The 26,804-nt window shown below is 41.8% G+C and overlaps 1 protein-coding gene across 1 annotated transcript in view; it reads right to left on the reverse strand.

The window, feature by feature from the left end:
• Window positions 1–26,804, reverse strand: part of ADAMTS18 (ADAM metallopeptidase with thrombospondin type 1 motif 18) — a 157,269-nt gene that overhangs the window by 64,062 nt on the left and 66,403 nt on the right. Inside the window, exons 3-10 of the mRNA XM_067720437.1 lie at window positions 20,855–21,137; window positions 18,463–18,656; window positions 18,112–18,195; window positions 16,411–16,570; window positions 11,611–11,716; window positions 7,937–8,074; window positions 5,757–5,910; window positions 221–316 (exon numbers count right to left, since the gene is read on the reverse strand). Of these exons, the coding sequence (XP_067576538.1) occupies window positions 221–316; window positions 5,757–5,910; window positions 7,937–8,074; window positions 11,611–11,716; window positions 16,411–16,570; window positions 18,112–18,195; window positions 18,463–18,656; window positions 20,855–21,137 (1,215 nt within the window). The remainder of the gene's footprint in view (window positions 1–220; window positions 317–5,756; window positions 5,911–7,936; window positions 8,075–11,610; window positions 11,717–16,410; window positions 16,571–18,111; window positions 18,196–18,462; window positions 18,657–20,854; window positions 21,138–26,804) is intronic.

A 26,804-nucleotide genomic window follows, 5' to 3' on the forward strand; every position in this document is an offset into this window, starting at 1 on the left:
ACAAAGGCAAAAGGAGAGAAACCTTCTTAAAAGATGGAGCCAACTCGGTTATATTCGCAGTGAGTTTTAGAATAGCTGCTAAAGAATGCTGGTTAATTGAAAGCAAAGTCCGAAAACAGATGAAGCCAAAGTGTTCCGGTCTGAGGTAACAGTACAAATAGTTTGGGTTCTATACTTTATGAAGCCTCTAGAACTAAAAACTAACAAGTAGGCAGTTTACCATACTCAAGCCACAAACGGTCCCTTCCGCGGCAGGCATGAACTTGGTCTCACACCTGTGGCCCGCTCGGTGGCACCAAAGCGATTTGCAAATGTCCTGAAAGGAAAGAAGGAGATGGTGAGGGTGATGATACAATAAAAACAAAGACATCCAAAGCTGTTGTATCAAACATTCTATTTCCAGGTGGCCGAAATGGGACATTATCCAGAAAGCAGAGTCAAGTGAAGCTGGTAGTAGCAAGGTAACCAGTAATATGTCCTAGCAAATACGTAAGCAGGAAACTTCTACACTACCCATATATTCATGTGTGTTTAGTAATGACTGGGAGGTAACAATAGTTAATTTGGAGACTATTTGCCTTTTAACTAAGAGATCTGGTTTCTAACCATCATCACCACCATCATCATCACCACCATCATCATCATTTAAGTGGAACAGACCAAGACTGGAATAATGCATGTCTGATTCAAATCCTTGTCCTGCATTTCCAGGTTGCAGGACCTATGGACATGTTATAGAAGCCCTTTAAACTGCAGTTTCCTCACCTGTGAATAAGTGATAAAATTAGCACATGCCTCAACAGGGTTGTTCTCAAGGATAAATGGTGTAAATGATCATCATCGTTCCTTCTTCACCTTTATAATAATTTTCAAGCATTTGGACAATTTAATTCTTACACTAGGCCTAGGAAATAATGTAACTCTCATACTGGATTGTAGTAGGCAGAATGATGGCCCCCAAAACAACCATGTCCTAATTCTTGGAACCTGTGACTATATTAGGTTATATAGCAAAGGAGAATTAAAGTTGCAGATAAAATTAATGTTGCTAATCCGTTGACCTTGAGGTGGGGAAGTGCTGAGATTTTCCAGATGGGCCCAAGGTAATCACAAGGGTCCTTAAACAGGGAAGAGGAAGACAGAAGAGAACCGGAGAGATGGCAGCGGGGGGAGAACTCAGCGAGGTGTTGGTGATTCTGAAGATGGAGGAAGAGTCCGTGACCCAAGAATGCCAGCCACTTTGGGAAGCTGGAGAAGGCAAGAGAATGGCCTCTCTTCTAGACCTTCCAGAAGGAACACAACCTGGCCAACACTTGATTTTAGCCCAGTGTGGTGCAATTCAGATGTCTACCTCCAGAACTGCAGGAAAATAAATTTGAGTTGTTTTAAGTCACTACGTTTGTGGAAATTTATTACAGCACGCATAGGAAATAAATACTGTCGTTAACACCATTTAGTGGTGAACAGCAATTCCTCTTATAAACTCATTGAGATGAGGAAACTGAGCAAGATACTGACAGTTTCAAGCTGTAAGGTCCCCCAGCTGGTAAGTGGCAAAGGCAGGACTCAAACTGGCCTGATTTCAGAGTCCGGATCCTTGACCATTGCTCTGGACCTGGATGTACCACCAATGGATGCTAGAAAGCTCTCAACTTCTCCAGGCCTTGGCTGCCTATCTATAAAGGGGGGGGGGGACTTCCTTGGTGGCACAGTGGTTGAGAATCCGCCTGCCAATGCAGGGGACATGGGTTCAAACCCTGGTCTAGGAAGATGCCACATGCCGTGGAGCAACTAAGCCCGTGAGCCACAACTACTGAGCCTGCGCTCTAGAGCCCGTGAGTCACAACTACTGAGCCCCCATGCCACAACTACTGAGCCCATGCGCCTAGGGCCCATGCCCCGCAACAAGAGAAGCCACCGCAATGAGAAGCCCACGCACCTCAACGAAGAGTAGTCCCCGCTCGCCGCAACTAGAGAAAGCCTGCGCACAGCAATGAAGACCCAACGCAGCCAAAAATAAAAAACTAATTAAAAAAAAGAAAAAAATAAAGGAAGGGGACTGAACCAGATTCCTTCCAGCTCAAAAGGTGGAATTGCTTTTCAGAATGACATCATTAATGGAATGTCAAAATCATGAATCGCCAAAGTCATTCCATTTTGTTCACCACATTCTACTGACTAAGGTAGAAAGTGAACACAATCTATTTTTGGGAAAATAGTAACGATGAGGGAGAATACAAAATGACTTTTGTGGTCACTTGTTGTACTCCTGAAAATTCAATGAACCAGGCAGGCACCTGATTCTCCAAGCATTCCAGTTAATAGACATTTCATGGTTAGAAAATATGGCAAGAACATACTTAGAAATATTTCACAAAGGAAGTGTTCCACAGGACTGAGAAGAGAAAACACAAGGAAACGAGAGATACAGGCAGTGAGCCTGGTCTTACGGAGCGTAAAATTCTTCTCCCAAAAAGAGAAGGGAAGGACCTCCAGGACACTGCTTGGAAACACCACCACCAGCAGCAGCCCCAGAGAGGCACCACACATACTATTTCCAAAGCTCGATACAGCTCAGAAGACACAATATGGAAACATTTCCCATGGAAATGGACCTGCTACTGACATTAGTAGAAAGCCTAAGGCAGCCTTCCGACAAAATGAATGAGGTTCATCATCTCCGTGTGCTCCCACATTGGGTCATAGGTGGGACAAGTTAAGCTGGGAAAAGGATAATCTACATCAAAATGGAGGAAAGGGAGGTAACCATTGAAACAAAGCCGCAGTTCGAAAGGCTTTCAGAATTAAATTGTTTTCCCTCTTACAGCCAGGGGAAAGCCATAACCCACACCCGGAGCCTAGGTGGCAGCCACCCAAATGACCCCAGGGTGGACCAAAGCAAAGGAGACCCCCTCATTCCACAGCCAACGCCAAGCCACAGGGCTAAGGAAAGGGGGCAGCTGGAGAAGACCAGGAAAATAAAGCAAAACACAAAAACACAGGGATTCCAGAGTGAAATACGACAGGCTGTATGAACATGTTATTTCTTTTGCGGTGAAGTACAGAAGTCAAACGTAATTATAGCCAACGACATGCTCTGACGACCCGAGAGCCCTCTGAGAAGGCTTCCTTTCAAAGTAAACAGAAATGAGAGTTTGCACTTTTTTGCTTATTCTTCCCTCTTTTTTCCCCCAGCCTATTCATCTAACTTTTCCTTATCTATATAATTCCCTAGTCTTAAGTCATAATTTAAGGGAAAGGAAAATAACCACGGAGACTCCAAAGGTCTCAGGTTGCCTGGATGTGGCTCTTTAAGGAAAGAGTCTCTTTGCAGTATGTTGCTCTGTCCTGTCCCTGTTGGCCACCTTTCTCCTGTTGTATTCTAAAGATTGGATGCCCCTTCAGGGGAAGCATGACATACTCAAAACGTTAATGGTCCTTGCATACCAAACTCTATCAAGCGTCTCAAACTTAACATGTCCAAAACAAAATTCCCCAGCTGTCCCCCCAGATCTGTCCCGTGTTCAGCCTTCTCCAGCTCACTAGCGTTTGCCAAATTAAGATCCACATACCATGGAGGATACACCAAAAAATGTGGATGGTGTATGCATAAACTTTTCTAATGGTTACGCATTTAAATTGCACTAGAAAAATATGCAATCCCATATAAAACTGGCGTTTTGGTGGTTATTATTTCTCAGGACTGGACTTTTTTTTTTTTTTTTTTGTGGTACGCGGGCCTCTCACTGTTGTGGCCTCTCCCGTTGCGGAGCACAGGCTCCAGACGCGCAGGCTCAGCGGCCATGGCTCACGGGCCCAGCCGCTCCGCGGCATGTGGGATCCTCCCAGACCGGGGCACGAACCCGTGTCCCCTGCATCGGCAGGCGGACTCTCAACCACTGCGCCACCAGGGAAGCTCTGGACTTTTATTTTTTTTTAAAGTGAGTTGATTCATAGAAAAGCAACAAGTGAAAAATACTACAAAGATATGGCACCACTAATAAAGGTAATTGTTAAGGACTGAACATTAATGCTGAAGTTTAGGAAACACTGGTGCTAACTAATGAAGAAGAGGAAGCGTAACATCAATGTGGGTGATGCAGCTTGTTTAGCTTCCACCAAGGAAGCTTTTTTTTTTTTGTGGCTCTGGGCCAATGGAATACATTTTCTGAGCTCTACTTAAAAAGTGGGTGATAGGGCTTCCCTGGTGGCGCAGGGGTTGAGAGTCCGCCTGCCGATGCAGGCGATGTGGGTTCGTGCCCTGGTCCGGGAGGATCCCACATGCCGTGGAGCGGCTGGGCCCGTGAGCCATGGCCGCTGAGCCTGCGCGTCCGGAGCCTGTGCTCCGCAACGGGAGAGGCCACAGCGGTGAGAGGCCCGCATACCGCAAAAAAATAAAAAAAAAGTGGGTGATAATTCTCACTTCAAAAGGTTTTTGTGAAGATTCAGGAAAAGTAAAATAAGTCTCTAAGTGGAATGCTTTATGTGGAGCACTCACTTGGCAATTGCTGGGGGGTGACGGTGGATGGTGGTGACGGAGGACAGCAGTGATGGTGATAGCCATGGCGGTGGTGTTGCTGATGGTGGTGGTAATGGTAGTGGTGATGGTGGTGGACAAAAAGGAAGAGGGAGAAGAAAGGAGGAGGAGAAGGAATAGGAATAGAGAGGGGAAGAGGAGCTATAAATCTCCAAAATTTCCATGTATCCAGATACCTAGAATTTCCACGTTTCTCTTTGGATACTAGGAATTAACCAACTTAAAAATGATTCTACTTTTTAGGGATGTTGAGATGGTCAGTGATGTAGTTGTCAACCAGTTGGAACCATGCTTCTCTCATTTCTACGTCCTGGACTTTTGCGTCTTCCCATATATCTTTTTCACAGAAAGGTAATTCCTTCTTTTTTTTTAATTTTTAATTTTATATCGGAGTATAGTTGATTAACAATGTTGTGTTACTTTCAGGTGTAGAGCAAAGATGAATGGATAAAGAAGATGTGGTATATATACACAATGGAATACTACTCAGCCATAATAAAGAATGAAATAATGCCATTTGTGGCAACATGAATGGACCTGGAGACTATCATACTAAGTGAAGTAAGTCAGACAGAGAAAGACAAATACCATATGATATCGCCTATATGCGGAATCTAAAAGAAATGATACAAATCAACTTATTTACAAAACATGTAAGTCTTTCTTGAACAAAAGATGACACAAAAATTTTAAGATTACTCAAGATACACCTTGATACTCAAAAAAACAAAAGATTACTCAACATACATACAAAAGAAGTGTTAAGATTACTCAAGACACAAGAAAAGTTAGCTGCCAATGATCATGGTCCTATTACTGTAAAAGGCATATGTACGTCTTCTGAGGTGGTGATGATCTTATATGAATTACATTAAAAGGGAATATGAAACAATGATAACAAAAACAGTTACGAGCAGTAGGTAAAAGCTACTGTATCTAGATTTACTACTTGTGATAAAATCTTTGTCTACAGAGGAGGAATTTTCTTCCAAGGACGCAGTCAGATGGTATTTAAACCAGGCACGGTCTATAGGGGATAAGCCTGGATAATTCACTGACAGTAAAATTGCCACTTAATTATCACGCCAAACAGATGACATTGTAGAGATAACCCAGACTCTAACCCTTGGCCTCAGCAAACCAAATGTTTATACTTCTGGTAGATACACAGACACGCGATAGAATCTTAACGTAGGTTTGAAATCACAAGCAAACATACCTTCACAAAACCAAGGCTGCATAGCTTGGCTTTGGCTCCGAATTGCCACTTGCATTGTGTGTCAGCGTCATAAATCTGTCCTGGGAGTTGGTCCGGATATTTATACTGTCCTGTTTGCTTGGGCTCATCCACCAGACACCCAGCCTGAGGTGTACTGCAGTGATAACACATCCTTATTGGTTACCATGTCTATCTGTCATCTGGCCACACAAAACAACATACCTCTGAAGGCATTCATGTGAAGAAAAATGTAACATGGCAAAGAAATAGGTACATGCTTAAAGTTAAAAGAGTGAGTCCTGTCCCGTCTAAGAAGATGAAATTTACACAACTGCAAAGGGTTTTTGTACATGGTACTGGAAGTTATAGCCATCCAGCTTGTGAGGCCTGACCTACTAGGAGATGGGAGAAGTCAGTACATTTGAAAACTTTCCCCAATAGTCTCATTCAACAATGTTCAACAAATTTGTCTGAGTGCCTACTCTGTGGTGAGTATTCAAGTTACAAAATAAACTAGCTACAGACAGTTACTTGTCTTCAAAGAGTTGAAAGTCACGCTGTGTTTTTTACAGACAACGGGGCAGTGGTCAAAGATGTATTTTACCTCAAATAATCTTTATGAGCAAAAAACGGAAAAGATTTTGAAACAAATCAGGGAATCAGGAGAAAGGATGTGTTGAGCAAAAAAAAAAATCAGTCTTAATGGGATGGATTTTCATAGAAAGCACCTTATCTCCACTTACTTAAATAATTAAACTAGGATGTCACTGAGAGGTAAAACAGTATGGTGGTTATGTGGCATTTTGGAGTCAGACAGATGGGGGTCCTAGTCAACCATGCAATCCAGATCAACTCTTATACATCTCATTATTGACATAATTTGACTTCCATAAGAGTTGTTAACACATCAAGCGAGACAGTGTAACATGCTCACCACAGCGCAGGAAGCATTCAAAGTTAGCTTCTGTTGCTGCGATTATTATTATACACAAAAAAGCATTTAACTATATCATAAAAATGATGGAAGTTCAATCTATACTAAATTGACCTTGATTTATAGTATTTATTGATTTCATTCTCACATGAGATGGAAGAGATAACTTCAGGCCCCGGATCATAAATTTAAAATGAATTAGAAAATCTTCTATGTGCGAAAGTCACATAGCGAGAGGCTTGTCCATTTTTTACTGTCCTTTGGGGCATCATTTGGTTAGACATCCTTCCATTGAATCAGCCTTGCCTGTGTGTATGGCTAATTCTGTAAACATCTGCAAATAATATGCACTGGCACAAGTTCAAAACAAAAAGTATCAGGGGAATACGAATTCTCAAAGAAACGTGGTTAGTTTCCCTAATATCTGGTCAAAGGGAGATGCGATAAGAACCTGAGTGTTCTTACGAGTCAACATAAACAAGCTATATCTACATACATATAAAATAATACAATACATGTATGTTTAACCACAACTCTAGTGTTGTAAAATGGTCAAATAGATATAATATTTAAGAAAATCAAAGGAAATGTCCAAGAGTTTCAAGTTTGTGTTCATGATTTACTATGAATCAAATAGTGCTACCTTCCTAACTCCCCTTTTACTAATGAAATCTAGGAGTTTTGATTATTGAAGGGATTCTACGTAGGTATCATCACGCCCTTTGGATGTCGCTTGGACACTGAGCTAGCTCGTGGCCATTTCAAACAAAATAGCCAACCAACACAGGGCTCCATTCACCGTAACACAAGCACACCATTTCAGCACTTTTAATACTCTTATGACTGAGGTGACTGATCACATTAAAATAATCAGTTACAGTAAAAAGGCAATATATCCAGCAACCTCTGGACTTCATAGAGAGAGAGTTCTAAGCACAGACCATGGAGTCACAACACACCTAAGTGTGAGGCTTATGTTGACAACTTACCAGCACAATTAACCTCCCTAACACTCAGTTTCCTCAACTCTAGAATGAGGATAATAATGGGATCGACGTGAGGATGGAGTGGGGCAATATATGAGGAGCACTTAGCACAATATTAGACCTTCACTGTATTTCTTCAGCAATAATCATGACAATATCATCGTCATCAATCCACCAAGTATTTGTTTTCATGTCTGTTGAGCACCGTTCACGGTCACTACTCCAAACCTGGGAACGCCCCTGGCTCTGGCCTGTGTTACCTGAGGAATTTCTTCAGGTACTGCCGGCTGCACGAGGACCATGAGAACACCCCATTGTTTCCGGTCAGCGTGGGAGACATGATGTTGCCTTCCGCTTTCCTGCAGGGGTTGCCTTCCCCATCGTGAACCATGCCGAAACTACAACACAAAGAAGAAAACAGAAAGCCTTCTGGGAACCCGTTTCCCAAACTATAAGCAGAGGAAGAAAAAGATGTATTGAGAATCAGGGAACCCAAGTGAGGGACAGAGTCACTGAGATTGTAAGAAAAGGGAAAGACAAAACGAGGTACTATCTATTGTTGTAAAATTCATGTAGAAAATTCTAAAGAATGCTAAGGGCTTTTTTATATTATATCTTGGCCACAAAATCAAAGAATGGCATACGTGCTACAGATTTTAAGGGCAAGAAAATTTTGGTCAAGATTTCCAAGTTAAACTAAAATGATGAGACAGTCAAATTCTTTTATTCCAAACAGCAAAAATTTTTTTCTTGCCACCCATATGGAACTGTGGTAAGAAATTTCAGAATGAGTAGGAGGTAAGCACAGACAAAAGCTGATTATACTTGTTTACTGACTCTTTATGCATTAGTGTGACATATAAACTTCTAATGCTGATCACTTTATTGCGGAAATCACAGACTCTTTATATAATTGAATTCCCCTCCCTACAGCCATAAACATCTTTTTTTTTTTTTTTTTTTTTTGCTGTATGCGGGCCTCTCACTGCTGTGGCCTCTCCCGTTGCGGAGCACAGGCTCCGGACGCGCAGGCCCAGCGGCCACGGCCCACGGGCCCAGCCGCTCCGCGGCACGCGGGATCCTCCCGGACCGGGGCACGAACCCGCGCTCTCTGCATCGGCAGGCGGACTCCCAACCACTGCGCCACCAGGGAAGCCCCATAAACATCTTTGAAAATTAATAGTTGAATCCATATCCTGAAGGCACATGATGGACTTCTTTTGAATGCATTTTTTGAGAAGACTTTAATTTGGTCTATTTCACCAAAGAAGGTTCTAGCAATAACAGAGTAAAAATAATTTTAGGTGGTTTACCTAGAAATCATATACATTACACCTCAGTGACTCAATGACTCCCAAATCTCCTAACTGGTAGCATAAATGTGACATTAAAGTTTATATGCACATAGAATACACACATCACAAAGACAGAGCTTCCTTCAGGCCATATTAAATTGGAAGAGGATGGGGAAATAAGCTTCTTTGGTCATCTCCAAAAAATTCAGGGCCCAAAAAAGCTTTTTCTGACTTCTCTCTGGAGGTAGAGAATGGAGGGATACCAATTTATCATCGATTTAGATTGTTCTTAGCCTAATTATTTAGAGGAGTAAAATGTGTCTCTTAAGAACATATTTTTAAGAGGCAGGTAGGATTTCTGTGGAAATAAGCATGCTACTCTGATATAATAACTTATCAATATAGCCATCCTTCGAAGGTAGCCTATTCCAAATAAACAACTGTATTATAACCATAGAGATGATCTTATTGTGACCCATGTCTGCAAACTAGCTATTTTCCCATCATTCCTCCCAATTTATCAGGCAAGGAATGGCAGGATGGTGGTATACTGTGGTCCTATCAGTGAGTACCCCAGGGCTTTAGAGGTGACGGATTCACACACAGGTATTAATTAACCTCAAAACACACTCGGGGAAAGCATTTCCCCATCCTCCACTTTGCCCAATTCAGTTCATCATTGTACCTAACCAGGAAACTAAGGGGGTTTGTTTGGGAGACACTCTTTCTAAAAATATTTGTGAAAGTCAAAAGCAGAAGGAAATTTACATATAAAGCACCACAGGAAAGGGTAAGAATCACAGAAATGGGGATAAGGTGGGGAGAGATCAAAGCCATTACTCTAAGAGGAGAAGGGCATTAAATCAGCATTTCACTGTAGTTTTACGGACATAAGAAAACCAAGTTTGAATTGAATTTTGAACTTGAAATTTCTTAATTTTCTAATTTACTTTGATTTAACACCCTTTTAGTAGATAACATGCGTTTTCTTTAGCACATGTCAAAAGTCTTGTCAAAATCTCATGAATTGTCTGTTTCAAAATGTAACTCTGTTAGGCCATGTTATTTAGAATTTGAGTATGTACTTTCCATTATATCTGTTCTTCCTCCTACCTCTGACTCTCCTCAACGCACCTGGAGAATGTCTTCGGTTTTCCTTACTAACGTGTTGGATTTTGATATTGGTATCTTTAACTCATGACCAAAGATGATTACATTTTTTAAAGGCCAATACGTTTTTTAAAAAAATTTATTTATTTTTGACTGCATTGGGTCTTTGTTACTGTGCGCAGGCTTTCTCTAGTTGGGGCGAGTGAGGGCTACTCTTTGTTGTGGTGCATAGGCTTCTCATTGTGGTGGCTTCTCTTGTTGCGGAGCACGGTCTCTAGGTGCGTGGGTTTCAGTAGTTGTGGCACGCGGGCTCAGTAGTTGTGGCTTGCGGACTCTAGAGCGCAAGCTCAGTAGTTGTGACACACAGGCTTAGTTGCTCCGCGGCATGTGGGATCTTCCCGGACCAGGGATCGAACCCGTGTCCCCTGCATTGGCAGGTGGGTTCCCAACCACTGTGCCACCAGGGAAGTCCCTAAAGGCCAATACTTTTTTAAAAGTGAGAGACTGGTTCATGTGGACCTCATGCTGGTGAGACAAATTTAGATATTTTATTTTCTGCACTTATCAGGGATCTTGTGCCTAATGGGCATTTTTGCGCCACTGTTCCAATAAAATTGGTTCATTAGTATCTTGCTATAAAAGCAGCTGTGCATAGATATAAAATGCTGGGTGACTGTTGGATAACAGTAATGGTCAAGATTCAAATTTTCTGAAGATAATAAATAGCTCACAAGACACACTAATACCAAAATACCAAAATATAAATCATAGTTGCGAAATAGATCGCATTTGCTTTTATTTTTAAGTCAGAAATTAACTAATGCTCTGAAAACGAGCATTCAATATAAATGCTGAATACAAGACACACATACATACACCCCTAAACTCATACACCCTCTGAGACAGTCATTTTGTGAAGCAGTATGCTTATTCCAATATAGATGCTACAGCTTAAATAATGTGAAAATTCTCTGTAGAACTGTATGTGTACCAGGTTATATGCTTCATAAGATACATTCATCTCATTACTCTTAGGTTTCTTATTCCTCCTTTCTAACCCTATTCTCACAAAAGAATTAAATTAAAAGAATATTAAGGACACGCAATGACACCGAGGAAAAGAATATCCAGCATACACAAAAGTTTTTAAACAATTAACATGTCATTACATTCTAGGAATTGACATGTCCCCATGACTATTTCTGTAGTATAATGAACTAAAAGTATCTTTACTGCCGCAAAACTTGGAAGAAAATAAACACATGCCTAAATGACCAGCGGATCCATTAGATAACTCGCAGTCCCTTTATGCACACAATCTACCATGGAGTAGCTATCGAATGTCTTTAACAAAAGCCTCGACAATGACTGGCCTTCGATTGAGCCCTCCTTAGAGTCAAGTACTACTCTAAGCTTTATACAAGATTTATCCTATTGATTCTACCCAGGTCAATAATAATCATTAGAGGAATGTCAATGAATCGCCCAACTGGTTTTCATATAAAGTGGTATATCAAGGGGTCACTTACTTGTGCCCTGACTCATGGGCGATGGTGAAGGCCAGGCCAAGTCCCGTGTCCTCATTGATGGTACAACTTCGGTACTTACTGCACATTCCACTGATGGGAGCAAACCCTGTTGAAAGAGCAATTTCAAACCCAAATTCAAAAGGAACACACACAGATACCTGATCATTTCTGATGCCCTCAAAATGTTCTGTACAGTTTTAGTTCAAAGGATTAATGTATTTTCTTTTTTTGGTAGAAAAACACTAAAGGTGTTTTACGCCTCTCTGTTCTCTCTAAATAGATAAGAGTGGGACTTAATACTTTCTTGCTTTTAAAAGATATTGTCATCAACTGACCCTCCTAACAACTGTATGAAGGCAGTATGAGTACTGTAACTCCCATTTCATATACAGGATGGATAGCAAGTCACAGGGTATTTACATGCCTGATCTAAGCTCATTATTTGGGTCAGAACAATTGCTAAAATGACAGCTAAACCAATGTAAAAAAGTCACTTAACGGTAGTATTAGTATCAAAGCTCAAGGTGTATTTTCTAAGAGAAAACAAGGTATATTTTCTAAGAGACGCACCCTCATTTTCTTCTAAAGCAGATAACATGGAAAAGCCTAAAGAGTGTTAGCAGATTAACTTTATTTTTCTCCTAGGAGCAGTTATAAAATCATTCCAGCCTGTTCTCGAGTTTATCTTGAACTACGTTATAGTGTTGAATGCCTTTCTTCCCAAGTGTGGGTCTTCATAACTAGGAGAACAAGGATATGTACCCAAGAGTATGAAATATATGCTTGTGAATTGACTGCTTCCACCTTGCTGCCATGATGTAAGTGGGGTCATCTGGTAAACCTAACGTATAGGCAGGCAAACATCGTGCATGGCACCATCATCATCAATGCTAAATAAATGGCAGTTAAATACCATACACTGTCCTATATGCCTCGTGTACATCTACGTGTGCATAATTATATATTAGAAACTGAGGCTCAGAAAGGTGAATTAATTTGCGCAAGATCTCACAGTCATAAACTCTAGATTCAGGATTTAAGTGCAGACATATTCGAAAGTCAACACCCATGTTCTTTGCAATAGGACATGCTGCTTTAAATAAGTGACTTGTACACCAGTTGTTAGGGTTATGTCCTGACATGACTGTACTTGTTTCTGCAAGCCTTTCCGTATATTTTGGTCTCTGACTGACTGATAAAACTACCTCTTCTCAGAATCCCTCTTCAAAACAGCAACAATGCACTGGGCTATCAAATGTCACTTTGCAAATTCCAAGCTCAGAATATGACTGAATGTATACCACCTCCATCATAAAAACCCAAACTATGGAACAATACCCCAAACGGTTGATTCTCAGTCATGCACCGTGTTTTGAAGACTGTGATTAATGGTGAACTATTAAAATAAACTTATTTTATAGGACATAATACAGGCATTACAGAGAATTTTTTTTAACATCTTTATTGGAGTATAATCGCTTTACAATGGTGTGTTAGTTTCTGCTTTACAACAAAGTGAATCAGTTATACATATACATATGTTCCCATATATCTTCCCTCCCTCCCTCCCACCCTCCCTATCCCACCCCTCTAGGTGGTCACAAACCACCGAGCTGATTTCCCTGTGCTATGTGGCTGCTTCCCACTAGCTATCTATTTTACATTTGGTAGTGTATATATGTCCATGCCACTCTCTCACTTTGTCACAGCTTACCCTTCCCCCTCCCCATATCCTCAAGTCCATTCTCTAGTAGGTCTGTGTCTTTATTCCTGTCTTGCCCCTAGGTTCTTCATGATCTTTTTTTTTTTCTTAGATTCCATATATATGTGTTAGCATACGGTATTTCTTTTTCTCTTTCTGACTTACTTCGCTCTGTATGACAGACTCTAGGTCCATCCACGTCTCTACAAATGACCCAATTTCGTTTCTTTTTATGGCTGAGTAATATTCCATTGTATATACGTGCCACCTCTTCTTTATCCATTCATCTGTCGATGGACACTTAGGTTGCTTCCATGTCCTGGCTACTGTAAATAGAGCTGCAATGAACATTTTGGTACATGACTCTTTCTGAATTATGGTTTTCTCAGAGTATATGCCCAGTAGTGGGCTTGCTGGGTCGTATGGTAGTTCTATTTGTAGTTTTTTCAGGAACCTCCATACTGTTCTAAATAGTGCCTGTATCAGTTTACATTCCCACCAACAGTGCAAGAGGGTTCCCTTTTCTCCACACCCTCTCCAGCATTTATTGTTTCTAGATTTTTTGATGATGGCCATTCTGACCAGTGTGAGGTGATATCTCATTGTAGTTTTGATTTGCATTTCTCTAATGATTAATGATATTGAACATTATTTCATGTGTTTTTTGGCAATCTGTATATCTTCTTTGGAGAAATGTCTACTTAGGTCTTCTGCCCATTTTTGGATTGGGTTGTTTGTTTTTTTTTGATATTGAGCTGCATGAGCTGCTTGTAAATTTTGGAGATTAATCCTTTGTCAGTTGCTTCATTTGCAAATATTTTCTCCCATTCAGAGGGTTGTCTTTTGGTCTTGTTTATGGTTTCCTTTGCTGTGCAAACGCTTTTAAGTTTCATTAGGTCCCAATTGTTTATTTTTGTTTTTATTTCCATTTCTCTAGGAGGTGGGTCAAAAAGGATCTTGCTGTGATTTATGTCATAGAGTGTTCTGCCTATGTTTTCCTCTAAGAGTTTGATAGTGCCTGGCCTTACATTTAGGTCTTTAATCCATTTTGAGTTTATTTTTGTGTACGGTGTTAGGGAGTGTTCTAATCTCATACTTTTACATGTACCTGTCCAGCTTTCCCAGCACCACTTATTGAAGAGGCTGTCTTTTCTCCACTGTATATTCTTGCCTCCTTTATCAAAGATAAGGTGACCATATGTGCGTGGGTTTTTTCTCCACTGTATATTCTTTGCTCCTTTATCAAAGATAAGGTGACCATATGTGCGTGGGTTTATCTCTGGGCTTTCTATCCTGTTCCATTGATCTATATTTCTGTTTTTGTGCCAGTACCATACTGTCTTGATTACTGTAGCTTTGTAGTATAGTCTGAAGTCAGGGAGCCTGATTCCTCCAGCTCCATTTTTCATTCTCAAGATTGCTTTGGCTATTTGGGGGTCTTTTGTGTTTCCATACAAATTGTGCAATTTTTTGTTCTAGTTCTGTGAAAAATGCCTGTGGTAGTTTGATAGGGATTGCATTGAATCTGTAGATTGCTTTGGGTAGTAGAGTCATTTTCACAATGTTGATTCTTCCAATCCAAGAACGTGGTATATCTCTCCATCTATCTGTATCATCTTTAATTTCTTTCATCAGTGTCTTATAATTTTCTGCATACAGGTCTTTTGTCTCCTTAGGTAGGTTTATTCCTAGATATTTTATTCTTTTTGTTGCAATGGTAAATGGGAGTGTTTTCTTAATTTCACTTTCAGATTTTTCATCATTAGTGTACAGGAATGCCAAAGATTTCTGTGCATTAATTTTGTATCCTGCTACTTTACCAATTACAGAGAATTTGAAAAATACAAAATATAAAAAATTCTAAAAGTCCAATCTACTTTTTTTTTAAACAAACTTATTTTATTTATTTATTTTTGGCTGTGTTGGGTCTTCGTTGCTGTGCGCGGGCTTTCTCTAGTTGCGGCATGCAGGTTTCTCATTGAGGTGGCTTCTCTTGTTGCAGAGCATGGGCTCTAGGCACTCGGGCTTCAGTAGTTGTGGCTCGCTGGCTCAGTCATCGTGGCTTGCGGGCTCTAGAGCACAGGGTCAGTAGTTGTGGCGCACGGGCTTAGTTGCTCCGCGGCATGTGGGATCTCCCTGGACCAGGGTTCGAACCCGTGTCCCTTGCATTGGCAGGTGGATTCTTAACCATTGTGCCACCAGGGAAGCCCATTAAAGTCTAATCTACTTTTATCTTTAAGATATTATGAAGGAGTATAAAGCACTTCAAGGAAAAATATATTTTGAGGAAAAAATGGGAGTAAATCATGTAAACTTTTCTCAGTACCCCCAAATTTTTACCATCAATCTGGACTATCAGTTGTGTCTGAAAAATATGGTTCCCACTGCCTGTTTTAGTAAAGGAAGTTTTATTGGAACACAGCCATGCTCACTTGTTTACATACTGTCTTTTTCACTAATACAGCTGAAGTGAGTAGTTTCAACAGAGCTTATGTGACACACGCAAAGCCTAACATATTTACTGTCTTGCCCTTTACAGAAAACATTTGCCCACCCCGATCTAGATGAGCATCAATTCATTTAAAAACATTGTTGAATTCCTACTGTATGCAACAGACTATACTAGAAAATATAATATAGATGTGAAAGATAGAGTTCTAATTCACTGTCTTGTACAAATATGGAAGAGCTGAGTGCTTCAAAGTTCAAGTAACTTTCTAAAAGAAGCATGCTACCTAGGGGCATAGTTGAATGCCACGGAGACCAGTCAAATTCTTTTCAGCTATCCAGTTCTGCCGTCAAGATGCTTATGGAATAACCTACAACTTGTGTAGTTACATGACAATTTATCTCATGCCTAAAGGATCATCCAAAGGTTTAAAGAAAAACACAACAGGAATAAAGTAAAGGGGTTCCCATTCCACACTGAGTTCAGTTAAAAAGAACAATATTCAGCAGAGGGTACAATGAAGATACTCCACAATGTGCAGATTAAGTCTCCTTATTAAGAAACCTGAGGGCCACCCACCCGATGGAAAGTTTCCAGACTGTGTTTTTAGCTAACATGGGTGTGCATGAAGCATTTGCTCATATCATACCTAGAGTGTCACATGGTTCGTTCTTCCAGGAACAGATATCAAATCCCGTGAGTAAGATGGCGTGGTCATGCCTCTTCCCATTCTTTCCAATGAGGGCAGACTGCCACTGACAAAAACTGTTCAGAGATTGGTCCGCATGATGGTTGATCAATAATCCTCCCTATGGGAAACCCACACAAATTAAAGTGTGAATTTGTCACAGAGATGAGAATGTTGCATCATTTCATTTGTACAGGCACACACAGAAGCATCTTGTTTCTGGGGGAAGGGTCAGCAGAGGAAAACATTTGAGCTAAGGCTGGACATACTGGTGTTAAAAAAACAACTAAAAGTATTTTGGGTAAACGCTCACAGTATTGCTAGTTACTACAGAGTTTCAGTAGTGGGCTTTATGACCAACTGTGTTTCTACAACAAATAAACTGGCATCAGTTAGAAACACCTCTGTTCATCTCACGCTGGTACCATATTTATAGAACTGTTATTACTTTTAGAACATAATTATTAATTAATGGGGATAAAGTTCCATGGCTTCTTCAACAAAGCATGAGGACGGTACTGACCATAGCTTGTTTAGCCCCATGTCAACATTTCCAGCCAAGGGCTCGGCACATCATAGGTTACAATCCATCAACCGATAAAATGAAAGCTCGCTGAATGGATGAAGAAACAAAGAGCCACAATATTCTAAAGGGTAAGAAAGGACCTAGTCTTCAAATAATTTTTATCAAAATGTTTTCTCAGAACTATTGACTTGGGTCAAAAGGGTTTTTAGGCAAAATCTTTAATTATCAGTGAATTAGGAGGTTGCTGTCTTTGAGTCCTTGGGCAAAGTGTGAGTGGTAGGTTAGACAGAAGGGTCTCCCGAACAACACACACCTTTTCTGCCCTTCCAAAATTCTAAGAATAATTTGATACGTTGTTAACCTCTGTAGCGCTATAGACCTGGGCAGTTAGGTTCATTTTTCTCTGGTCTCTGACTCTCTGCTTTGTCCATTCATTACTGGAGTTACAGATGGAGAGGAAAAGCCTCAGGGGACTTAAAAATAGTTGTATTGGTAATCCCCACCTCAGAAAATACAGTTTCAACATCAAAACGCTACAAAGCAGTAGGCGCCAGGCAACTTAACACTTTATTATATGTTCTGTCTTGCATCTCACTGTAAGCAGGTCAAGGGCAGTTGAATATTCCTTGTTCAGTTTCTGTAGTACCTAAGGTGGTTGGTTTTGGGAGACAGTAGGTTTACCACCAGAATTTTCAGATGACTTATTTCCAGTATATTTTCAAAATACCCTTTGTACCTACCCAGCATCTCCAACTTGCAAAATCCAGCTAACTTTTAAAGCTCTTACCAAATGCACTTTCCTTGTGAAGCTTCCGTAATATTTATATAACGTAATATCCATACTTTACTTTTGTATTCATATTATATATGCACATTTAATCATATTGGATATCACCGTATATTGAAAAATATATATTGCATATATATTTTGTATGTTTATATATAAATAATTATTTTGTGATGTTTTAGAATTTAAATGCACAACCCTATCAGATTGTACTTTCCTTGAGGGTAATTGGAAATTTTCCAATTTGAACTTCTAATGACAATGACATGGGTTGGCACACAGTAGGTGTTCAATAAGTGTATTCTGAATGGCAGGATGAATGATGAAGTAAATGAGGTTTGGCACTTACAGGTTCTTGTTCCAGAAGAATGAGGCTGACTACAACAATGTTTATATCACTTCCAATGGTCCCATCTTTAAAGAGGCTGGAAACCTGTTGGAACAAATTGAAATCAAACAAAAGTGAAAGAAACAAAATTGGAAAATTTCCAAAACTGCCAGGGGAGATCAGACATATATATAAGCATGTATGTTTTGATTTTACCAAATACATGTAGGTATGAAGCCAATTTCCTCCAAATTTAATTTTTTTCAATAAAATCATGTGGCTACACCTGCTCTTCAACCCATGCGAGGGAATTCCATGATTCTTAGCTATCTTGGAGAGGCAGGGGGTTGGGGTCCTGACAATCTCCCTTACCATGTTCATGACCGTGAGAATGTACGTGGTGACGTTGGCCTTGCCATGCTTTTCCACCATTTTCTTATCTGCTACCACAAGGGTTTCCACGTTTAGGCCTTTGTGTGACTTTCCAGCTGATCTTCTGGGCCGCCCTGCGCTCCCGTATTCATCAAACATGAGATAGGTATCCTCTGTGGGAGGCTTAGGGGCATCTACAAGGAACAGAAGAGCATTTGGAGGGCTATCAGCAGAGATCTTCCAGGGGAGACAGACAGAAATCTAAACAAGGGGAGGAGAGAGACCATGTAACCAACACTTCACTCATCTCCTGATAAATGACGCCACTGGTACCTGTCCTGGGGCTATGGACCTAATCTATGGTCAAGAGAGATTCTTTCAAAAGAAGGTTGGATGGATGGATGGATGGATGGATGGACGGACGGATGGATGGACAAATGGATTCAGTAACTCAAAAATGTTCTTCTAAAGAGTCAAAGAAAACAAGCTACAATTGTAGTTGGAAGAGTGGGTCAAGAAAAATCAGTATGGTGGGAAGGAAATGCTCCTTTTATTTTATTGCTAAGAAACTGCAGAAACAAGACATTATCCTTTGCTTCTGAATTCATTATCACACTTTGTACATTATTTTCTAAATAAAATTTAGAAATATGTATCCTGTAGAACACTGCCCATGTTCTTGTTTCATCAACACAAACTTTAATGTAGCACAAAATAAGTGGTCAATAAGGGCTCTTGGACCTGATATTAATTTAGCTGCTGGGGAGACAGCACAGTCAGAAGTGATATTTAAAATTAATACTTTGTAACAGATAAGGTACAGGCATGGATACTGGCCACAGTCTCTGAGCAGAGACCCGGAAGTACCCGTTGGATTAAGCACGACCCCTTTAGTTAATGGGCTGTGACAGATGCAAGGGTTGCTGGGAAGGAAAACGCACTTGAAAAGCTCAGGGCAGTATGTACTACTAATATAGATATATTTTAATACTTTAACAACCGGTATAGTCATTATAGTGAAGTCAACGCTCCCCAGAGAGAAATTAAAACATCAAATCATTGAGAGTTAGATTTAAAACCTCAAGTACGCCATTTTGATAAATGACTCTGAGTTTGTTTCCTCATCAATGAAAAGAGTATAATATCCAACCATAAGGTTGCTCTAAAGATTAGCTTTTACATCTCATATCAAATACATATCACTGCCACTATAAATATCATTACTATCATTAATTAACGCCACTCCTAGTATAAATTCATGCCAAATAGATGTTCTTTGAAAAGGATGTTTCAGTTACACCCAAATCCCCAAAACCAATTAAAATGGTAGAAAGAGTCTTGCATCTTCCTCCTGATCAGCACGGCAGGGATACCACTTCCTCTTCTCCGTGGATATCACCTGGCCGCTCTGTCCAACTGGCTAGTCATGTGCTGCTTACGGCTCCTGAGACTTTGAAATGGGGCTGGCGCCACTGAAGGAACCAAATTTTTAATTTTACTGAATTTTTATTCATTTTGTTTTACACTTAAAAAGTAATATTTGTTTCAGCTGTTGAAGACCTTAAGCATATGTGGAACAGTCTGACTATGTAAGTCTACTTTTAAACTTGAACTTGAAATTTTATGAAATCGAGATACAGATGAAGTATTTCTGGTGAGAACTTCTTGTCTGATTTGAAATTGTTCTCGAAGTGTTAAATAAATAGATTTCCAAAACTTAATATGAAAAAAGAATATAAAATACTTCATTTTAATTTGTTTTCATTGATTATATTGATGACATGTTGAGATATTTTGTATATATTGTGTTAAATATATTATTAATGTTAATTTACCCATTTAAACATTTTTTAATGTGGGATTTAAAAAATGTAAAATTACATTTGGGGCAGGTGTTATATTTCTATTGGACACTGCTGGTCTGAAAAATGCAGACGGTTGGGCCCGGGTCACAAACCAAGTCCAAGGGTCCTTATGTTTCATCGCCACCTCCAATCAGGTGCCAGTATTCTTGTTAACTGGGAAGTCTTTCCCTCAAATCCTCAAAAGGAACACCCAACCACACCTGGGAATTCACCTCTGATTTCTTTCATCATTTGGAAGACTGGGTCCTTTTCTCACGGGTACAGAAACTAAAATAATATTGGGACCTCCGACTAAAAAGTAAAAGATGTTAAAAGAGGAAAATAAATCTTTCTAGTTTAACTTAGAAAAAATGATCACCCAGTTTTTGTCTGACAGGGATGATTCATGGTTCATCTCCAAGATTAATTTCAGTGGGGGCTTAGTGCAGCCCAATTTTAACCTGCAAAGTCAGCACACCCAGTGGCACTTGGGAAAACCTGTCGAGGGCCCAGAGAGGAACAGAACAAGAAAAAGTTTCCTTACATACATTTCTTGCGTCGTCCACAAAAATGCTGCTTTTGCAACCTTCCGTGGTGATGTTTTCTTTCTGGACTCCAAGATGTGTGGGGAGTGCGACTTGGGGGGTGACCAGCAGAGTTCCCGCTGGAGCTCAGGTAGCCATGGCAACGCTGGACCTTCTCCTCCGCCGTCCTTTTGTATAGCACGTGAGGATGGTGGCCTGCAGGGGAGCTGTAGTTGTGTTCCTGGGCCAGGAGCTGAGGTAATGGCGAGATGAGGAATTCATTTCTTCGTGTCCTTATGAGACCTGACTAAAAAGCCAGACACAAAGAAAACATTAAGGATACCGCGCATCCCTTTTTTGATGTGTTGATTTTCAGCCACTGTCTATCGGCTTCTTCCCATATGCAGGCACTGCGCTAAACGCTTGGCGTGTATCATGTCGTTTTATTTGCACCATGAACAGTGGCAACTGTTATTACCCCCATTTTACAGATGAGAAAACTTAGGCTAAGATAGTAAGTAGGAAAGCTAGTACTGGCACCCAGAATTCTCCACCTACTGGAGCAGGACTGTTAATTACTATTCCAGGCTGCCAGGCTTGATGTTTGGGACTCAAGGGCTAAGCCATGTACCATCCTGGGAGTCTCCACATCTAGGACATGGCAGACACTGTGGTAAACACAGGACAGAGTGATGAGCTGAAAAACAGCCCCACCCTGAAAGAGCTTATAGTGTAGACAGTGAAAACAAAGACATTCCATCTTGATTTCATAAGCGCTCGACAAAAGTAGCAAGGATTGCAAAGTGAGAGATTATCGCTTATCTCCAAGTAGAGGTCTGGGGAATCCAATGGGTTGCACCATCACGAAGAGACATATCTGCTAAACTGAGAGGAAAGAGGGGACTGGGGCGAGCCCACCCAATCACAACGTCACTTTCAGGCTCATGGCACAATATGTCTATCTTTGTACCTGATATTTTGGCCACAGCACACCCCTGCCTTGTCCCCAGCACGCTTCGTGCTCTCTCTTCTCTGCATTTGGCTTAGAATTTCCCTGATCTCCAGGCGCTGCTATGGAAAGTGTAGTCTGTGGACCGGCAGCTCCAGCCTCACCCGGGGGTCTGGTTAGAAATGTAGACTCTTAGGTCTCTCCCCAGACCTGCGGACTCAGAATCTACGTTGTACGTAGATCCCGGGTGATTTATCTGCCTGTTAACGTTTGCAAAGCACTGACACAGGCCAGCAATTCTTAAACTTTGCTGAACGTAGGAAACGCCTGCAGATCTAAATACACACACACACACACACACACACACACACACACAGAGTCACTCACTCCCAGACAAAATCCCATACCATCAAAAACCAAATCTCTTGTGACTCATGTATCACAAATTTTTTTAACTGCTCCAAGGATGACACCAAAGTACAGAGTTTGTGACCCAGTGCTTCAGGTCCCACCTTCTTCATGTGCAAAATGGGGAGAATTCTTCCTGCCCTGACCACCTTTCAAGGGGAGATAAAATAACCATTGCAGAAGCCCTTTAAACACTCTCAATCCCAGCAGTTTGGATGACTGACAATAATGAGTGAGTAAATCAACCCACATTCACTGAGCGCCAGCGAGGTGCCAGGCATTCAGGTAACTGCGAGCACATAGCTGTGCAGGACATACGCACACACAGCATGCAGTTTACTGGGGAGCCAGACACGTAAATATTCAAGGACGTAAGGGGGTGTCAGGGTGAGGGCAGGTTACCAAGGGAACACAGAGGCGTGTGTGGGGTGGACGGGTGGCATCAGAGGGGCTGTCCCCAGACCTTATTTTAACCCTCTGTCATGATTCAGTTTCTCACTCCTTATAGGAGTCCCAGAATGTGTGATGTGGTCCTGATTTTCCTTCCACGTCAGAAGTCGGCTGCCTTCTTAAAGACTGTCTTACGAGGACTTCCCTGGCGGTCCAGTAGTTAAGACGTCGCGCTTCCACTGCAGGAGTCGCGGGTTCGATCCCTGGTCAGGGAACTAAGACCCTGCATGCCTCGTGGCGTGGCCAACCCCCCCCCCCACACACACACAACCAAGCCAAAACAAAACAAACAAAACAACAAAGACCGTCTTATGGTCGGCAGCACCAGCCTGATGCTTTCCTGCGTTCAGAAAACACACTGAGCATCTAATTCACAGCCCTGTTCTAGGCACCGGCACAAAGAGGCACAAAGTCATGAAGCAGTTCACATTCCTGCCGTCATAGAGATGATGGGAGAATCAACTGGCAACAAAATTTAAAGAAGTGAAATCTCACGATCCCAGAAATCCTGCCCACCCACCGTACCTTAGGCTGTACCTCAGAGCAGCCCGTCCCCCGCCACCAGCCCAGTGCCAGGCTGGCAGATACTTTCATCCTTCATTTGCACACTTGCCATTGAATCTTCCAAATCCCCCATCTTCTCCAACATGGTCTCCTGACATTGGCCAGTGTCCTCGGCCAACATGAATCAACTCACTTCATGCGCCCTGGTATTCATCTCAAATCCGAATCCCTTTTCCTGGCCCACGAATCTCTCCACCATCTGCTTACTCTGGAGGCTGGCAGCTGTGCCTGTCCCCTCTCCTTCATACCATCCTGAAGAGGACACGTCTTTGACTTTTTCTTTTGGCTGTGTTGGGTCTTTGTTGCTGCGCACAGGCTTCCTCTAGTTGCGGCAAGCGGGGGCTGCTCTTGGTTGCTGTGCACGGGCTTCTCACTGTGGTGGCTTCTCTTGTTGCGGAGCACGGTCTCTAGGTGCACAGGCTTCAGTAGTTGTGGCACACAGGCTCAGTAGCTGTGGCGCACGGGCTTAGCTGCTCCGCGGCACGTGTGATCTTCCCGGACCAGGGATCAAACCCGTGTCCCCTGCATTGGCAGACGGATTCTTAATCACTGCGCCACCGGGGAAGCCCCAGAGCATTTACTTTTATAAGGGAAAAGTCCATGTGTCGGGGGCCTCCCTCTTTTACCAGGAAGGAGAGGTTGACTAAATCTCTAGAAATTCTTATCAACTGAGAAGTTTCTGCCTTAAATCTGTGTCTGCGTAACAGCCATACCCTTGTTTACTGGGCTTTGCCTGATAGGCTCCCACAGCTAGAGGTGGTATTTAAGGGGGCGGGGATGGCTTCGGCCTCTTGGGGGAGTTACTCAGCTTGCCTAGGCATCTCCCATGCACACAGGAGGTACCCTTGTTATTAAATGTCTATTTGTTTTCTCCTGTTAATCTCTCCTTTATTACAGTTGGGGGCGTGGTCTTAGCCAAGAACCTAAAAGGTAAAGAGAAAATTCCTTTCCTTGCCTACACACTCTTTTTTTTTTCCTTAACATCTTTATTGGAGTATAATTGCTTTACAATGGCGCGTTAGTTTCTGCTGTTTAACAAAGTGAATCAGCTATACATATGCATATATCCTCATATCTCCTCGCTCTTGCGTCTTCCTCCCACCCTCCCTATCCCACCCCTCTAGGTGGTCACAAAGCACGTGAGCTGATCTCCCCGTGCTATGCGGCTGCTTCCCACTAGCTAGATATTTTACATTTGGTCCATGCCACTCTCTCGCTTCGTCCCAGCTTACCCTTCCCCCTCCCCGTGTCCTCAAGTCCATTCTGCGTCTTTATTCCTTGCCTACACACTCTTAACCGAGTTCACACACACTTTTCCATTCCTCTGCCAACGTCTTCCTCCACAGACTCACTTGCTTGGCCTTCTCTTTGCTTCGTCTTAGATTCAATACCGTCTTCCCAGAGAGACAGGACTCAGGATGCTGCTGAAAACTACCCTCTCCACTTCCCATATTTCAGGCCACAGTTTATTTGCTGTGTGTCCTACTTCAATGAAGGAAACAACGAAAATGCAAACTTCCCACCACGTCTGAGGTCCAGTTTAAACGTCCAGTTGTACACTGGCATCCCTGGTGTATGCCACACATCACCAACCAATAAATAATTGGCTCTCATCCTACATACATTTGTGGAATAAGTGAACTGAAGAATCTCAGAGTGGAGGGGATGCTGAGGGCGGGCATGCCAGCACTCTCCTCCCTTCCCAGGCAGGGAAACCAGAACTGGGAAGTGACATGTTCAAATTCATAAAAACCTTGAACTCTTTCTATATTACAGATTTTGTAAGCAGATCGGTTATGGGGTCCCTGGAGAAAGAGAAGCAGGCATGGCTTTCTTGACACGAGAGAAGCCATTTTGGCCTAAGCCATTCTGTGATCTCAGCCTGGCCACCATGCTTGCCCTTGAACAGGTCTCAGTAGCCAATGATCTTAAGGGAACAAAGGAATGCAGGAACAGAGGAAAGGCAGTCAAGTAACAGTGCAGTGATAAAGCAGGGTCCTAGTTCCTCCTCAAGGGATATACGTAATTTTTGTCTTTGAGTTCTGCAGGAACTAAGACCCCAACTCAGGTGGAGGATGGAATGATGACGTTGACCCTCCTGACTTCAATCAACGAAAGCTTGCACTCTGTCGACCCTGGCCCCCAATTCTGTGCTGAGTCCTTCTCTGCTCAAGCCCCTTCATGAATACGCATGTACCCTGAGCTTCAAACGTCCCCAATTGTGCTGTTCAGGGAGATGGTGCTTTGGGAAGCAGCATCTTCTCCAGTGTTCTCCTCACTTGCTGCAAGCAGTAATACCCCCTTCGCTTGGTTGTGTCTACTGGCTGGATACCCACCAAGAGGCGAATCCAGTTTTGGGGTAGCAGTGTGAAGGCAGGAGCCCTCCCTGTAATACCTTAGTTAAACTTCACAGCCACCCTGTGAACGACTCTCTGCTGGGAGCCCAGGTAGGATTCAGGCCCCCTTTCCCTGAGCAGGGCCCTCACGTCTAAGCCCGGCCTCCCAGTGCCCTCACCTCGCCAAGCTGCGGGAAGACAAAAGACCCCATTTACAATCCCCAGCAGACAGAGTGAACAGTTAAAGGGAAAAAAAAAAAAGGGGAATTATCCATGAAAGCGCTGCAGCCTTGCTAACTTCCTAACTTGGTTAAACTTATATCAATGGCTTAAGCCACTCAACTGCCTTAACTGGACTAACCGGTTTAGAAGCTTTCTCTTTCCTCGTTATTTCTGGAGGACCGTAGGCAACGCAAATGCAGAGTGACAACTTCTGCATCAGAAAGCAATAAAAAAAAAATGGGCATCTTATATTGGGACAACACATGGGCCCAAACAACCCTTTGTATTACAGTTTAGGGCAACAAGGACAAAGCTTCAGAAAAGTTCTTTACAGCAAAACCAGAATTTTACAGGGCTCGATATTAAGGAAGAAAAATCTTTTGGGGGGTTTGGTTTGATGGAAAACAGTGGAGTCTAACCAAAAATACATTTTATAGTTTAAAAATATAAACCCAGTACCTCTAAAAGGAACCATCTGTTTAACTGTAGAGTGTATGAAGCGTTTTGAGTGACTGAACACAGGTGACATTCTGACAAAACGTGGCTTGGAAGATGGATCTGTGGTCCCATGGGCTTCCAACTAAATGGGAGAAGCAGGGATGAAACAAGTAATGATCACAACTGGGTAGGAAATATTCCTTTGTGTCAAGTATGAAGGAAAACAAGCAGGGTTCTACGAGAGAAAATAACAGAAAGAGTGAGGGGAGAGGGGAGACTGATTTTGGAAGGTTTTTAGGAAAAAAAAATTTTTAATTGAAATATAGTTGACTTACAGTGCTTCAGGTATACAGCAAAGTGATTCAGTTATATATATACACACTCACACTCATATATATGTACATACATATTCTTACCATGTTCTTTTCTATTATGGTTTATTATAGCAGATTAAATATAGTTCCCTGGGCTATATAGTAGGACCTTGTTGTTTATCTATTTTATATATAGTAGTGTGTATCTGCTAATCCAAAACTCCTAATTTATCCCTCCCCCACCCCCTTTCCCCTTCGGTAACCATAAGTTTGTTTTTGGAATTTTTTTTTTT

Source organism: Pseudorca crassidens, chromosome 20 (genome assembly GCF_039906515.1).
Source record: "Pseudorca crassidens isolate mPseCra1 chromosome 20, mPseCra1.hap1, whole genome shotgun sequence".
Classification (NCBI taxonomy): domain Eukaryota; kingdom Metazoa; phylum Chordata; class Mammalia; order Artiodactyla; family Delphinidae; genus Pseudorca; species Pseudorca crassidens.